This window comes from Phycomyces blakesleeanus (assembly GCF_001638985.1).
Source record: "Phycomyces blakesleeanus NRRL 1555(-) unplaced genomic scaffold PHYBLscaffold_3, whole genome shotgun sequence".
In the NCBI taxonomy this organism is placed as follows: Eukaryota; Fungi; Mucoromycota; class Mucoromycetes; order Mucorales; family Phycomycetaceae; genus Phycomyces; species Phycomyces blakesleeanus.
The window spans coordinates 1314245-1328491 of NW_017265136.1; the positions used below are offsets into that span (position 1 = coordinate 1314245).

At 34.5% G+C, this 14247-nt stretch overlaps 4 protein-coding genes across 4 annotated transcripts; 2 read left to right on the top strand and 2 right to left on the bottom strand.

Annotated features, from left to right (window-relative positions):
- Positions 1-2095: 2095 nt before the first annotated feature.
- PHYBLDRAFT_140614 (hypothetical protein) lies at positions 2096-2404 on the top strand (the record flags this gene model as incomplete). The annotated part of the gene is made up of 2 exons (XM_018430433.1): positions 2096-2147; positions 2205-2404. The coding sequence occupies 2 exons, from the start codon at positions 2096-2098 to the stop codon at positions 2402-2404; spliced, it is 252 nt and encodes an 83-aa protein (XP_018296583.1).
- Positions 2405-6313: 3909 nt separating this feature from the next.
- On the bottom strand, positions 6314-11067 carry PHYBLDRAFT_122002 (hypothetical protein). Its single transcript, XM_018428842.1, has 17 exons — positions 11028-11067; positions 10739-10804; positions 10573-10631; positions 10396-10500; positions 10178-10255; positions 9997-10050; positions 9738-9884; positions 9563-9639; positions 9396-9471; positions 9163-9312; positions 8983-9093; positions 8464-8790; positions 8182-8373; positions 7206-8109; positions 7019-7127; positions 6818-6953; positions 6314-6722 (listed from the first exon to the last, which is right to left on the bottom strand). The coding sequence occupies exons 2-17, from the start codon at positions 10776-10778 to the stop codon at positions 6699-6701; spliced, it is 2589 nt and encodes an 862-aa protein (XP_018296584.1). The 5' UTR covers positions 10779-10804; positions 11028-11067; the 3' UTR covers positions 6314-6698.
- A 428-nt stretch (positions 11068-11495) lies between these two features.
- On the bottom strand, positions 11496-12306 carry PHYBLDRAFT_157579 (hypothetical protein). Its single transcript, XM_018433643.1, has 5 exons — positions 12180-12306; positions 12012-12097; positions 11892-11953; positions 11668-11753; positions 11496-11609 (listed from the first exon to the last, which is right to left on the bottom strand). The coding sequence occupies exons 1-5, from the start codon at positions 12282-12284 to the stop codon at positions 11517-11519; spliced, it is 432 nt and encodes a 143-aa protein (XP_018296585.1). The 5' UTR covers positions 12285-12306; the 3' UTR covers positions 11496-11516.
- A 1293-nt stretch (positions 12307-13599) lies between these two features.
- Positions 13600-14150, top strand: PHYBLDRAFT_107422 (hypothetical protein; the record flags this gene model as incomplete). The annotated part of the gene is made up of 2 exons (XM_018427996.1): positions 13600-13650; positions 13743-14150. Coding segments are annotated over 2 exons (459 nt in total), but the record flags the coding sequence as incomplete, so codon positions are not given.
- Between the last annotated feature and the right edge of the window lie 97 nt (positions 14151-14247).

Sequence of the window (14247 nt, forward strand, 5' to 3'; positions counted from 1 at the left end):
TTGACATGGTATAATTCTCTTTATATATAAAGATAAAATATAAAAATAAATCGAATAAGGAACAACCTCACAAGTGAAGCTTGGTAGACTATTTGACAAACCTTTTTTTTTTCCAGACGACAGTCAAAAATATTCGTGACTGTTTTACCAATTCTGGTGTATAAGATTTGACCTAAATTGATGAGGCTTTCTTGACATTCAAAAGAAGAAAAATTCAAAAAGCTTATAGTTTTTGCCTATTTAGAGATATAAAAAAGGAATAGTTTATTGTAAATCACCTTATTCATTAAAGCTACTAGAACTTTAAACACGTATTTTTATAAGAAAATAAAAAGATAAGACGATCAAGCGTATTAAATAGCAAGCTACACCCTTTTTTTTTATCAAAAAATTCATTCTTTTAAAGATCTAAGCTACAAGCTAGGATAGAAGAATAATACTTATTATCATTATAATTTTTGAATCACACTTTGAAAGATCTTTAATGCAGACCAATTCCAGTTATTTTGTGTGGCAGTACACCCTAAGAAGCTATTGTTAGGCAAGAGTAACTTGAAGGTTCATATAAATATGTATTTATTTTCAAGATATTTTCAAAGTATTTTTTGGTAAAGAAGTACAGTAGGATAAGCGGATTATCACATTTGTAAAAGAAAAATCTAAATTCCGCATTTAATTTCTTCTTAAGCTATACATATTTTATTTTAGAGTATTACATACTCTAAAGGACAGACCTATCCTATGACTTCCTAAGGTCATATGTCCTTATTATTTTACGGACTCTATTATATAGATTAGAGATATAGTACCCTTTTCTAGTAGGCATTACCAAAAGGAGAGGGTTTTAAGCAGATTGAAACACTTTCAGAAAACACTTTCATTCAATATCTCACATATGAAAATATGCATAAGAGTTTTTTATCAATATAGATTAATAGTTTGTCTTTTATTGATATAATATATCTTTATCAATTCCTTCAAAATTAAGTGAAAAAATAAAATAAAGTTTGTTAGTCGTTTAAAGAAAATTGACAATATTGAAATGACAAAACCATAGTATCTTTTGAGCACTTTTATCTAAACAAACCAAAACTAAAAAAAAATTGACATGAAAATCAACTCTGTCAATAAATCAGTTGTAATAACCGGCGTGTATCAAAACCCCACTCCACTCTATACAATTCAATATGAAAATGTGTCTCTTTTATGATATTTATGTCTTGCTACTCAATATACTTTGTCTGTTAATTTCTATTTAAAGTGTAGAAGAAAAGCTATTTGTAGTTTTTTGACAAGTTGTTTTTATGCAGAATACTGTGAGGATATATTTTGTATTATGTCAATACTTTGTTCACTCTTATTCGAATTCAAGTCATATTCTTCACTGTGAGTATGATTGCGTATGTGTATATGCGTTAACGAATGGAGGGTACGAAGCGTTCATTGATATTCAAAGTGCAAAAATGTCTGTAGATAATAATGCTTAGTTTATAAATATACCCATATTGAACTTCTTGTATACAGTCTGTGTAAATATAATGATAATATTAATTTGTGTATTCAATTCACCGCGCATTTTCTGTGTCTCTTTCAAACACATATTTCTTCATTCCCTCTCATCTCTCTTCTTTTTTTTTACTTTTCTCTCTTTCTCTCTTTCTCTTCTCAATACATCTTTACAATGTCCATCAGGATTAGCTAAATTAAGTAATATATCTCGTACCATCGGCATTCTCAGAAATTATTATGAGGCTTCCTTACAGACTTTATAGACAAAAACATCATGTACAATCAAACGCGGTAATAAACACAATGATAAAGGCATACATGTTATTAGACTATATTGTATCTTTTACTTTGCTCCTTTTCATATTTATTCGACTAGATTAATTTTTTCTTATAATTGAGCCCTCCTAATTACAACATTAACCTCTTCAATCAAGTAAAAAAAGTTTGAACGCGTATTTTTTTTATTAGAGTCAACAACAGCTTAAAAATTATTTTATTTATTTATTAAAGATATACATAAAGAAGCTATTCTATTTTATATGATTTCACTTAATGTTTTTTTTACTAATGTAAAAAAATAAAAAGCATGACACCAAGTTCTTTGTCCCCGCATTACGCGGCTCAATCTCCCTCAGGACGTAAACCTGACTTGATAGCGAAGGAGGTGTGGGAATGGTGTTAATCCGTGGCGTAAGACAACAACCGGGTTCATCCCAACTACCCTATCTCATCACTGAGAAGGGCCTGCGAACGTACCAGAGAAACCTACCACAAAGTAGCAGGGTCCAGCGTGTTCGACTACCAAGCAACGCCGTCAGTTCCAGAGAGCTTCGAACAAGGGTTTCATGAAGAGTCGGCAGTAAACTCCACTTCCTCCCCGTCCTCCACTCAATAAACTTTCATGATGCTAACTCGGCGGCAGCTTTTTTTAAACATTGCTCGTCGCCATTGTTTCAGAAATTATACAATTAAATTCACAATTCAGAACAATGTTGATCTGCGCCTCTAAGAATTAACTAAGAAGCTAGAGACGACGCACTTCCGCTTTTTCCTGCACAGAATGGAAAAAGAATGTCTCCCAATCACCCATAGGTAGCGCGTCAAACTCAACTACAGGCAATCAGGGGGTACCCGTCTCCAGAGTATAAAAAAAGCTAAAGAGAAGAAAACCGTGTCGGTTGAATGGGCTTTATTTTGATATACCCGCAGTCTGCGACTAAAGTTTGGGACTGCGCTTTTTTTTGCCAGGGGTGTTTTTTGCCTCCCACGTCAGAGCAGTGACATAGCTGTATACTCTTTTTAGTAGGATTGTGTAACTATTCTATGACAGTAATAGCAGCTTATAAAATTTAACTAAAACATCTGTGCAAAATATCTTTGCAAAGTAAAGTGAAGCAAAGAAGTAAAGAAGTAAAAATAGTAGCGAATGGTTTAGTTTGGATCGGTGTAGCAATAACTCTTAAAGTGGAGTACAAGTTTCTATAACGGAGATTCGTAGGTTACTCTAAGCTGGTCTGTGCGCTTTTTAGAGTGCCCAGGTTTTTTTTGCTTGTACAAGTAGACACAAAAGAGACCCAACAAGTACTAGAAAATAAATCCACGTATATTTCAAAATGATATTATCCGACAAGTAAGGTGTAGAAAAAGAAGCAGAGTATATATCTATATTATCCGGATCTCATTACAATACGGTAGGGGCGTGATTTTGAACTAAAGGCTGAGTTTTATTGAAATGAAGTTATACCAATAGTTGAAAGTAGCAAGATTTTTTCTCAAGAGAATGGGATTACTATCGGATGCTTAGGTATTATTATGCAAGATATAACATATGTTCACTGACTTTTTTAAGAGCTCTAAATAGGAATGGTAATCATATATAGATAAAAAATGAAAGAAATTAGGAAATTGATACTACTGAAGAAATCGAAGTTTAACATTTTATTAGGAGGGGTAATTGGTACCGGAAAGTCAGCTACCCCAGACTATGTAGTATAAATTAAATACTGAGGGTTCTGTTAGGGATATGGCCAAAATAGAGTATAACCTCACCTTCGGTTTACTCGAGATCAATCTCAAGTTTTTTATGAACAAGGTTGATTAATCGATAAATGCAATACCAATTTTGCAACAACAATGACTGAATACTTCACTAAAATATACAGTTAATGCTATAGTGATGATGCTACTTACAAAAAAAAAATTGAGTCAGTTATTTTAGCAAATTTTAAACTTTACAAAGAGAAATCACATAAAATGATGATGGTGTAATTTTCATAGGAAAAAAAAAAGATTCGTATTATATATCTCTTTATTAAATAATAAAATATTTATTTCTTTAAGCTTGTTCTTTTTGCTTTGCTTTTAATCTATTAGCGTTTAATACTAAAGAATTCTAAAATTCTAAGAGTAACAGGTATAAGCAATATTATTTTGTCTCTTTAATAAATAACACTCTCACAGTATCTACTTATCCCATTATTGAGATACTAACCTAATAACAATCTTGAATACCTCAGCTCTAATAAATTCTCTCAGAGTGGGTAAGAATGCTTGCATCACAAATAGATGATGCTGTCATCTTTATTGGCGTAGAAAAATATTTCAAGGGCATACGCGTTTGTTTATTTGTATTTCCCTTCCTTTAGGTCTGTCTACGTTTACACCAGGTAAGCAATGGATATAAAGACCACTTGCGTGTTAAAGCCAGCTCAAATATGTCTCTTTCGGTGTCATAAGTTAACCTGAACATATTTTCGCCTTTTTCCTCTTTAAAGAGGCGCTCCATATTTTCAACTTTGACAGATTCAAGAAAATGAGAGAATGGCTAATACTACCAGCCTCATGAACTTAACTTTGAGCAAGATCTAACTTTTTATTTGTTATTTGCAATAGACTAACAGTCAAACATAACTAGAAGCCTGGAAAAACAATCCTGTTCTTGTTCTTGTGGGAAAGAATCTGTTGCTAATTGCCATGTTTACTACTTACCAACTTGACGTGAAAAGATGCTAATGTGTTTTGTCTGCATATTTTTCTTCCAAAAAAAAATAGCGGTCCAGCGGGCGAGTTCATTAAAGTGCGCAAGTACTTTGGTGGACTCCATAATCAGTGAGTAATCGTTCCAAAACATAAGCTAAAACAAAACAACTCAGCACTTTACCTTGTTCTTGTTTTGTATATACGAGGTTCAAGCCAACAGATTAACCTTCGGGACCCTGACTGAGCTCTGGTGGTGTCCAGGATTCTGAGTACGAGGCTGAAGGTTTCAAGGATATTAGTTTAGAATTAGAAGATGTGGGTTTAAAGGAATTGCGTCCTCATTACTTTTTTTTGACGATTGGCTAGTCGTCCTTCACTTTGGTGAGCTGATCCACTGGGTGTCGTATGAGTGAGATGGCCCAAACTTCGTAGTGTGTTTTTAGTTAAATTTTTTCTCGTTGGGCTCGTATTTTTTCTCCGTGTTTGGTTTTGCAGGTACATACTTTTATATTTCTTTCTTTCTTTATTACAGCAGATTTTGAAGCACAAGAACAAGATGCGGAACATTGATAGACTCTCCTGGATGGGCATTTAGGATGCATATACTGTATTTTCTTTTTGATCAATAAATAAATCAATGCATATATGAATAAATATTATTTGCAGTACTGTATAAGTTTAACGTTGTGCAGTTCAGTGTTGCTTTAATATCTTTATAATTGCATATCTACAAATCATAAGCTTTTTTTTACATAACGGAAAGGGGTGATTTAAGAGGCAATTATAGTATACGCTTTTTGAAAGAAAGAAACCCTCCTGTCTTGACCCTTTACTTTTAATTGAAAGTATTTTATTTTCGTTCTCTTGCGAAAATGACCTTTTCAAAACACGTCGATATGTACTTTCCACATTTTATAGTTGCATTTTAATTAAATAATATGCCATAATATTCCTTTTTACAATTAAAAATCATTAGCTTATTTCATGGCCATATTCACTTACTATGTGTTCATTTGTATATACTTTTTTAGTTTTAAATTTGAATGGTTGTTGTAACAGAAACCAATTTTTATTTACCATAATTTCTGGCTACTGATGCTCAATCATCGTATGTTTTCATAGTAGGCATTTTATTCAAGTGTACTTACCATGCAATTCTCGTATTATTTGGTATCACATGGAGATACACATTGCTTAGAATAGACAGCTTTCTTCTGTAAGATTCGTTAAAACAATAGGATTTTCTTTAAAGATAATTACACGTTCGAGAAAAACACGCACCTCTTGAACAGTTTAACCCATATTCAGGTAGAAGTCAGAGCCTTGCAAGAAAGAAGAAAGACCAGATATTTATTGAGAAACAACCTAAGAGTATGAAGTGGTCCCTTCTTAATCTTTGGCGAGTTAATTAAGGTTTTGATTTGACTTTGTAAGAATGTTACTATGGAGAAAAATACATGCCTAGGTGTGTACCTTTACTTTCCCCGGTAGAAATATATAAATGTTCATAAAAATGAAGGGTGGGAAAAATACACCCTTAAATATATACCTTTTCTTATAGTGTTAAATAAGGTACACACTAAATAGGCTACAATATTTAGGATTGTTTGTAGTGTACACACAAATAGAGATGAATTATTACAACAAATATTACTCCATACTCACACGCTCATATTAACTATCATATTTTCTGTGTCTTTAAAAGGCCTAATAAACTTTGTGATATTCTTTACAATGTCTGTAAAATGTAATTATGTCTTCTATTATTTTTTGTTACTGATGATTTTTTAAGCTTATTAAATAACAATACTTTGGTCGATGTAATAAGGTAGGGAGAATCGATTCTTTTGTTCTCAGGTTTAGAATGTATAGACTAAATATCGTTTTGTAGTGAGGGGATATTTTTAATGGGGATGGGGATGGGGGGTTTAGGAAAAGAAATGCTTCATTGCGTGAGTGTAGTTAACGGACAAAGTATATGGGGGTGGAAAAAGGGCGACGCAGAAGGAAAGCAAAAATACATGTATGAATACAATAAAAAAAAGAGAGAATAATCAAAGGGGAAAGGGGGGAAGGGGAAGGGGGGAAGGAGAAAGGGGATGTATTTTAAGGAAAAAGATATAGAAAAGAATAAACGGGATGCGTTACCAACCCAGTCCAGCGTCACCTCAAACTTTCTCAATCTTGTATATGTATACACAGAGAGCTATTTACTGGCATGCCCGCTTAATCATCTATTACAAAAAGTCAGTTAAAGATAATACAGTCAGTTACAAAACTACAGACTCAAACGAGCAAATAAATAAAGTAAAGAACCAAAAGTATATACCTCTTTAGCCCATCGAGCAGTCTCCTTTGTAGATTGTCCATAATGACGGCTCACTCTAGCCTCACGCAGGATATGGCCAACCCATTCTGCAGAGTAGAATTGTTTCAAGTGGGTTCCGAATGTCTCGGCAAGATCGCTTTAATCAACACATTTCAGGTCAGCCAACTGTCAATATACAATATTATTTTTTTCAAAGCTTACCCCATTAAGCCAAGCAAAGAGCGTGTAAGAGAATCAGAGCGGTTGGTGTCCATTGCAAGTGAAGACATAAATTGGAAGATGCTAGGAACGTAAGGCAACAATACGGATGCTAACAATGTATCATAGTAAAGTCAATTAGCCTTGTTATATCATGAGGACCTTTTTTTTTTATAAAAAAAATATTTACCTTTTCCACTGCTATTCATTCCCTGAACAATACCAACATATGCCTCAACATTGCCCTCTTGCAATGTGTTTACATAATCGATCATATCATAGTTGTCTGCATCAGCACGCATTCCACCAGCCTGCTGCAAAACCATCATGACAACTTCAAGGAAAGGCTCGAACTTGTCTCCAATGGCAAGTGCTATATCACCAAAACAAGACAGAATGCATGGCTTTACACTACGGTGAAGAACAGGGCTTTGAAGGTTGTTCACCAGGAGGTTCATAAATATATTGCAATAGGGAGCCCATCCAGGTCCAAGGGCACGGCAGATATCGCCAATAATGCCCACAGCAATGAAGCACAGTTGGTATTCAGCAGGGTTTTGCAATGCTGCGCAAAGAGCAGGAGTAAAAGGTTCAACATAGCGATCAAAGTCGTTCTCAAGAGCGCTGGTAAGAGCACCAACAGCCAAAAAGGCATCTTCAGTAGCGGTAGATTGCTTAGGGTTGCTCAACAGGCGCATAATTACGGCCATGATACGATCGGAAACAAAGCTAATATCACGCGAAAGACGACGGATGCAGTTGGTAAGAACACCGAGTAAACTAGATACCAATTCAGAGTGATCTGCTCTTTCATCAGAACCGACAATCTGGCTTTCCAATGAAACACTGGCATCCAGACGGTCCAATATGGTAAGGGCAATGCTCTGAACAACAGTGATACAATCATTGGCTGAGTGCATGACGAGAGTAGCGATTGCTTCGTAGGCAGAGGTTCTGCAATTGGCCTCGTTGTCGCATCGGTCGGTAAACTGCAAAAGAGCAGTGGTAATACCCTCATAGTACATGGAAAGGGGAGAGGTTGGCACCTCGTCACCAAGAGAAGGACCCAATTGTTCGGCCAAACTCATCAATGCCTAAAAGAATTCGAGAAAAATTAAAGTCCAGCTTTTAATAAACCTTATTCAATTAACTAAATAAAAACTTACCCAGCAGCAGTTGCTGACAATACGAGGGTTGTCCTGGAGACCGAGCACAAGAGCAGTGATGAGTTCGTGGAAGTATTCCTTGGGTTTAATGCAGTCGATTAACAATTCAGAAACACGGCCAAGAGTCCATGCAACAGTGTCCTTCACATTAACGACAGGATCTCTCATCATGCTGATAAGAGCAGGAAGGGCCTACGGGTGGGTATTCATGTAAATATACATGTGTATAACAAGATTACAGTGATAATATATATATGTATATAATATTATCTGGATTATTACCTGATTGACCAGAGGCTTGAGCATTTCGTTATCAGGACCCTCAAGAATAGAACCAAAAGCCATAACAGCAGCCTCGCGGTTTCTCCAGTCAGCATCCTGAATGTTGCTCTCAACAAAAGGAACGACAGGTCCAATTATAATATTTCCAACACATTGAGCCAGCAGCGATAAACAGGTTGATGCAGCCATCGAAACAGTCCATTCGTCTTCATCTTCATCTTCCTCTTGCTTGGTGAGCAACCAAAGAAGAACGGGCAAAATATCACCAAGAGCTCTTTCGGCGAACATATGGACAGTGCGCTCTGGTTCTTCACCAGCATCTTGTGCCTAAATGAATCAATATATATATATATATATAAAGTATAATGTGATTAGAAACTTTTTCTTTCTTTCAAAATAAATCCTCAAAGAGCATAATCGCACATTTCTACATCCACACAGAAGTCCACCCAATGATTGTGTTGATTATATATGTACGTATGTATGTATGTATGTATGTATGTATGTATGTATTTATACCTCATAAGCTTCTTCCTTCATAGCCAATTCTTCATCACAGACAGTAGACCAGAACTCAATAGCCTGCAATTGGACCTTTTCATCTGGGTTTCTCATTCCTTGGATGGTAAGCTATTATATACAAAGTCAGAAAATCGTAAAAAAAAAAAGAAACGATGTGTTTTCCAAACAATAACTTACTGCAAACAGAGCAGACTCCATGTAAACACGCATGTAGTCATAGTAAAGTTGCATGATCTTTGCAAGACACTCGAAAGCAACAGCCTGAACTTGGCTGGATTCGCTTTGGGTAGCACCACACATCACTTCCATAATGAAATTTCTCTCAGACTATATAATAATAATAATAATTTTATCAATCTCTGTTTCTACACCCCACTTACTGGTACAGGTTATTTTGAGGAAATATTTACATCGCGTTCAAAGTTGGCTTTAATGAATTCCAAAGAGTTGTACATAGCACGCATAGCAGCAAGTCTGACTTCCTGACTGTAAAAAAAATCATGAGTTTAAAAATAAACAAATCAATAAACTACTTTAAAGAAATCAAGTTTGTCAAGGGTTATTTTTGTTTCCTTACTCTGTCTCCTCCTTGCGAGCTCCTTGCATAATAGCAGTCAAGATCTGGTTAGACTGATTTGCCAAAACGTCGGGGTCCTGATAGAATCATATGTTTAATATACAAAGAGAAATAAGAAAAAAATATTAAGGATATGATGTATACATGTACACATATCACTATCGTTTCGACTTACTGTAGCTTCGCAGATGTAACCAATAGCCTGCAAAGTGGATTGTTTCAAGTTGGTGTTGTTTGCTACAGTCACATTGTCTAGCAGAATCTGGATCAGATCTGGCCACTGGTATTTAGGCAATTCGATTTCTGCAATAGCAGCAACAACCTAAGCCAGAAACAGTAAATGTCTAAATGTCCCTCTGTTTCTCCTTTTCTCTCTCTCTCTCTCTCTATATATATATATATATATATTCGTTCGTTTATGTAATATAGTTTACCTGCCCAGAAATCTTGCCAACTGTCTGTCGTGGCGCAGTCAAGGATACAAGTGCCTATAAAAATCCACACACAAAATCAATATTAATCTCCAGCCAATTCTTATTTTCAGTTATATCACAAACTAGCTTTTAATATGATAATAATAATGGTAATAATAGTGGTTCTTTTCTTGTGTTTTACCAATTGCTTAATGTTGGCTCTAACGTTTTCAGCCATAGCTAACCAGCGGTGAGCACACTCCTGTTTACGAGCATATTCCTATAGATTGTAATAATTAAATCACCGAAATTCTTCAATATCTTAATTTCTCTTTCTATCTCTTCTGTTTTTGTTTATATTCTTATTTCTCTCTTCGCTATTTCTTTATTTGTGTTTTCTCTCTCTTTCTCTCTGCTTACCTTTGCTGTCAACGTGTTCTTAAATGCAAGGCCTGCAGCCTGGCGAATAGCATCGTCTGCTTGGTCGTTTGCCAAAAGTTGGGCTAATAAAAGCGCGTAATTCTCCTAATCAAGATCAATGATTGATAAGTTTGTGTGATTCAAATGGTACATAATTAACCATTGCGTAGTACATACATAGTTTTCTTGAGCGAATAGCTCCAACTTGTGAGTAGCTTCCTCACGAAGAGTAGCATCTACAAAAAATAAAACAAAGAATCAGTTGTCAGAAAATAAAGATAAAAAAGAAAAGAGATAGAGAGATAAAAGAAAAACTGTTGTGTAGGTGAGATCAGATATTTACTGGGAGATAGTGTGTGTGAGAAGAGGGTGGCAATGTCCATGATTGTGTCAAGTCTCAAATATCTATCTGGAATGCAAAATATTAATATTAAGAATAATATTAATATTAATATTAATTATAAAAATAAATAAATAAAATAACGCAAAGTCTGACTAAAGGGCTGGATAGTTTAGGCTTTTTTTAAGCTTTTTTTCCATTGATTATTTCCATAATGTCTAAATATTTGAGTAAGGCAATAAAGCAGAAGCAGTCAAAATGAAAAAGACGTAGAAGAAGGGAAAAAACTCACCAGGACTAAGGTGAAAGAGAGGAAGCAAAGGACGATGAAGCCAGAGACACACGTTTAGGCTGATGTAGGGCACAATGCTGCGTTCTTGATAATGAGTGCGAAAAAAAAATTAGAGTGTTGCGTCATCACAGAATGTGACCATTATTGCAGTGTTACACTTCTAATCGGAGCTGTGGGTGCTTTTGGCAATGAGATCAACTGGCCCATTGGAGCAAAAGTTCGTATCCAGTGCTTAAAATAACAATAATAAACTCAGAAAGAACTTGAGAGAACTTCATTAATACATGTGTGCAAATCATATATGTATATGTATATAATATATAAATATAAATATGCAATAGCTTATGGTTGTATGAATAAAGAAGTAATAGGACCAAAAGAAACTTTCATAGTAACAAAAAAAGGTTTTTATAAAATATATATAATTTCTTTTTTTCTCAAAATCCAGGCATTGATATATATATATGTATGTAAAATAATCAATTTCAATTAAAGAAATCGTCTGGCTACTGCCTTGACCCGTACATCAAATTGCTGACTAGTTATTGGAAAGTTCTTTTCATAAAAGGGGTTCATCAAAATCTATACACACACACCTGTAAGTACATAGATTAAATTTGACCACATAAATTTGCATTACCTTGATGTAAAGTTCGTATATCTCATTAAAAAAGTTCTTGATGCTGTCCTCTGATTTCTGATCGTGTAATAGCATTAATTTGACATCTAGAAATAGACACATTAAAAGAGTAAAGGAGTATACGTGTATACGTGTATATATATATGCATATATATCTATACACCAATATACACAAATGATAGTCAAAAGAAGATTTAATGCCATATGTGCATATAAAAGGATACTTCCAGCAGTAACGAAAGATGACACAAAAAACTCATTGAATCGATCGATGGATTTCAGGTACCTTGAAGTTTTAGACATTTACTTAAGCATGCATAAAAAAACATATAATTATCATTTACATCGCCTGACTGGTCCACTGAATTTCCTCGACAACATCTAATGCAGCATGAGTTATGAATTGGTTGAGGTGCTTGTGGTCGTCTCTCTGCAGGAAAAAATGAGATGGGGGAACTGTGGAAGACCAAGCATATCCAGACATAAAATTATGTCGCTCTTTAATAATCTACCCTGCTAATGTCGATGAGAGTGGATGACCTCGAAGAAGGAGTTATGTCTGCTTCGTAAATTGGATTGTCGGTTGCACCCACGATAGCAAAATAATAGACCGACATGATATGCTTCTTGTCTCTTGACCTTATAAACTTACCCACTTACTTTGGTGTGTGGTGCATCTATCCAAAGTTTAAAATAAAATAAAAACGGGAATTGAAAGCCAAATGACATCAGCGATTTGTTCTGCTTCAAGAGAGATCGCCTTTTTCTTTTTCATTCAAGCAAAAATGATCTTTTTCAAAAAGATAAGTATATATATATACTTATTATTATCATAATGGGCAATTGCGTGTCTGTGTGTATATGTGCTTTTCTTATTAAAGGGCAGAACAAAGTCTTAATCCAATAATGACCAATATGGACAATAGAATAGATAATGTTTCTCCAATAAATGGTTTGAATACATCAAATGTAATTCATAGTAGATAAAGAAGTATATATTTATATATATTTGTGTGCAAGAACCCTTTATTTAAGTCCTGTGTGATTGTTCCTTTCTCTTTAATTAAGAATCGGTGATCATATGTTCCAACCTCAGTGAATTACAAGATATTCTAAAATAAACCTAATAGTTTACTAGTTATCTACAAATAAGCCTTGAATGAACTTTTGTAGAAAGTATAAGTAGCATTATTGGTTATTTCAATTTTACATATATATATATTTATATATTAAATTGTTGATGTATAACGATTGATATCGTCAAAATATTGCTAGTAAGACTTTCTTGTCTTTACAGAGACATTAGTAACATTGGTCAAGTTGGATTGTTCAAAGTCACAGTATAATTTCTTTGAAAGCACCTAAAAAGACAATTCATTCCTCTCATCATGGCCATTATCGAAGAGATTATCGAACAGGAGGTACCAAAGGGTAAACTCATTCCATGTAGATATTCTGGACTCTTTTGGCATGTAATGTATATGTATCTTAACAAACTTTGTAGTCTCCCCTAAAGCAGAACAATCCAAGCCAACACCCGCTCAGAGTGATCAAAATGACAATAAAAAAGACAATTCATCAGCACCATTGTCAAATGACAATAGAGCTGTAGCCGATGAAGAAGATGATCTATTCTTTGATTGCGAAGAGCACCAACCTGAAGAACTAAAGGTATACAAATTACTAAAATTAATAATAATAATAATAATAATTATACTAAACAAAAATAACAAGAACAAGCACCAAGAATGACAATAGTACGAATAATAAGGCTCCTCTTATTTTATCTGACATTCTTTATTTCTTCAGCGCTTGATCGAGGAAGCAAATGAATACAAGACACTTGGAAATCAGGCCTTTGCAAGCTCAGAATTTGAGAAGGCTATTGGGGAATATGAGAATGCTTTGGTAGTCTCCCCGTTGTCTCAAAAAAAAGATAGAGCAATTTACTTTGCAAATATTGCTGCATGTCATCTCAAATTGGTAAATTGGTGATATACAATCATGAATATATATATATATATATATACATAAAAGAAAGACTACTTAATATTTTTATATGGTTTTTTATTAAGGGTAAACCAAAAGATGCAAGGGATATGTGTACTCGAGCCATTGAATTGGATCCTGAATATACCAAGGCTTTATTACGAAGAGCTCAGGCTAATGAAAAGATTGGGTCTTACACAGCACTATCCGAAGCACTAGAGGACTATAAGACACTTGTCAAAACACCTAACTTGGATGCCTATACACGGAAAGAATGTACTAGGGCAGAGAGGACCTTACCAGACATTATCAAGGTCCAAATGGAGAAAGAGAAAGATGAAATGATGGGCAAACTAAAAGATCTCGGAAATACTCTCTTGGGAAAGTTTGGACTTTCGACTAATAATTTCCAGTTCCAACAAGATCCTAACTCGGGCGGTTACAGTATGAATTTTGTTAATGGAGATAATAACCAGCCATCCAAATCATCTTAAAGTTAAATAATCGAGATGAGTTTCTTTATATTTGATTATCCTTTCTTTTGCTGTGTTAACTTTCATGCACTATATCTAGTAAAATAAAGTCGCACCT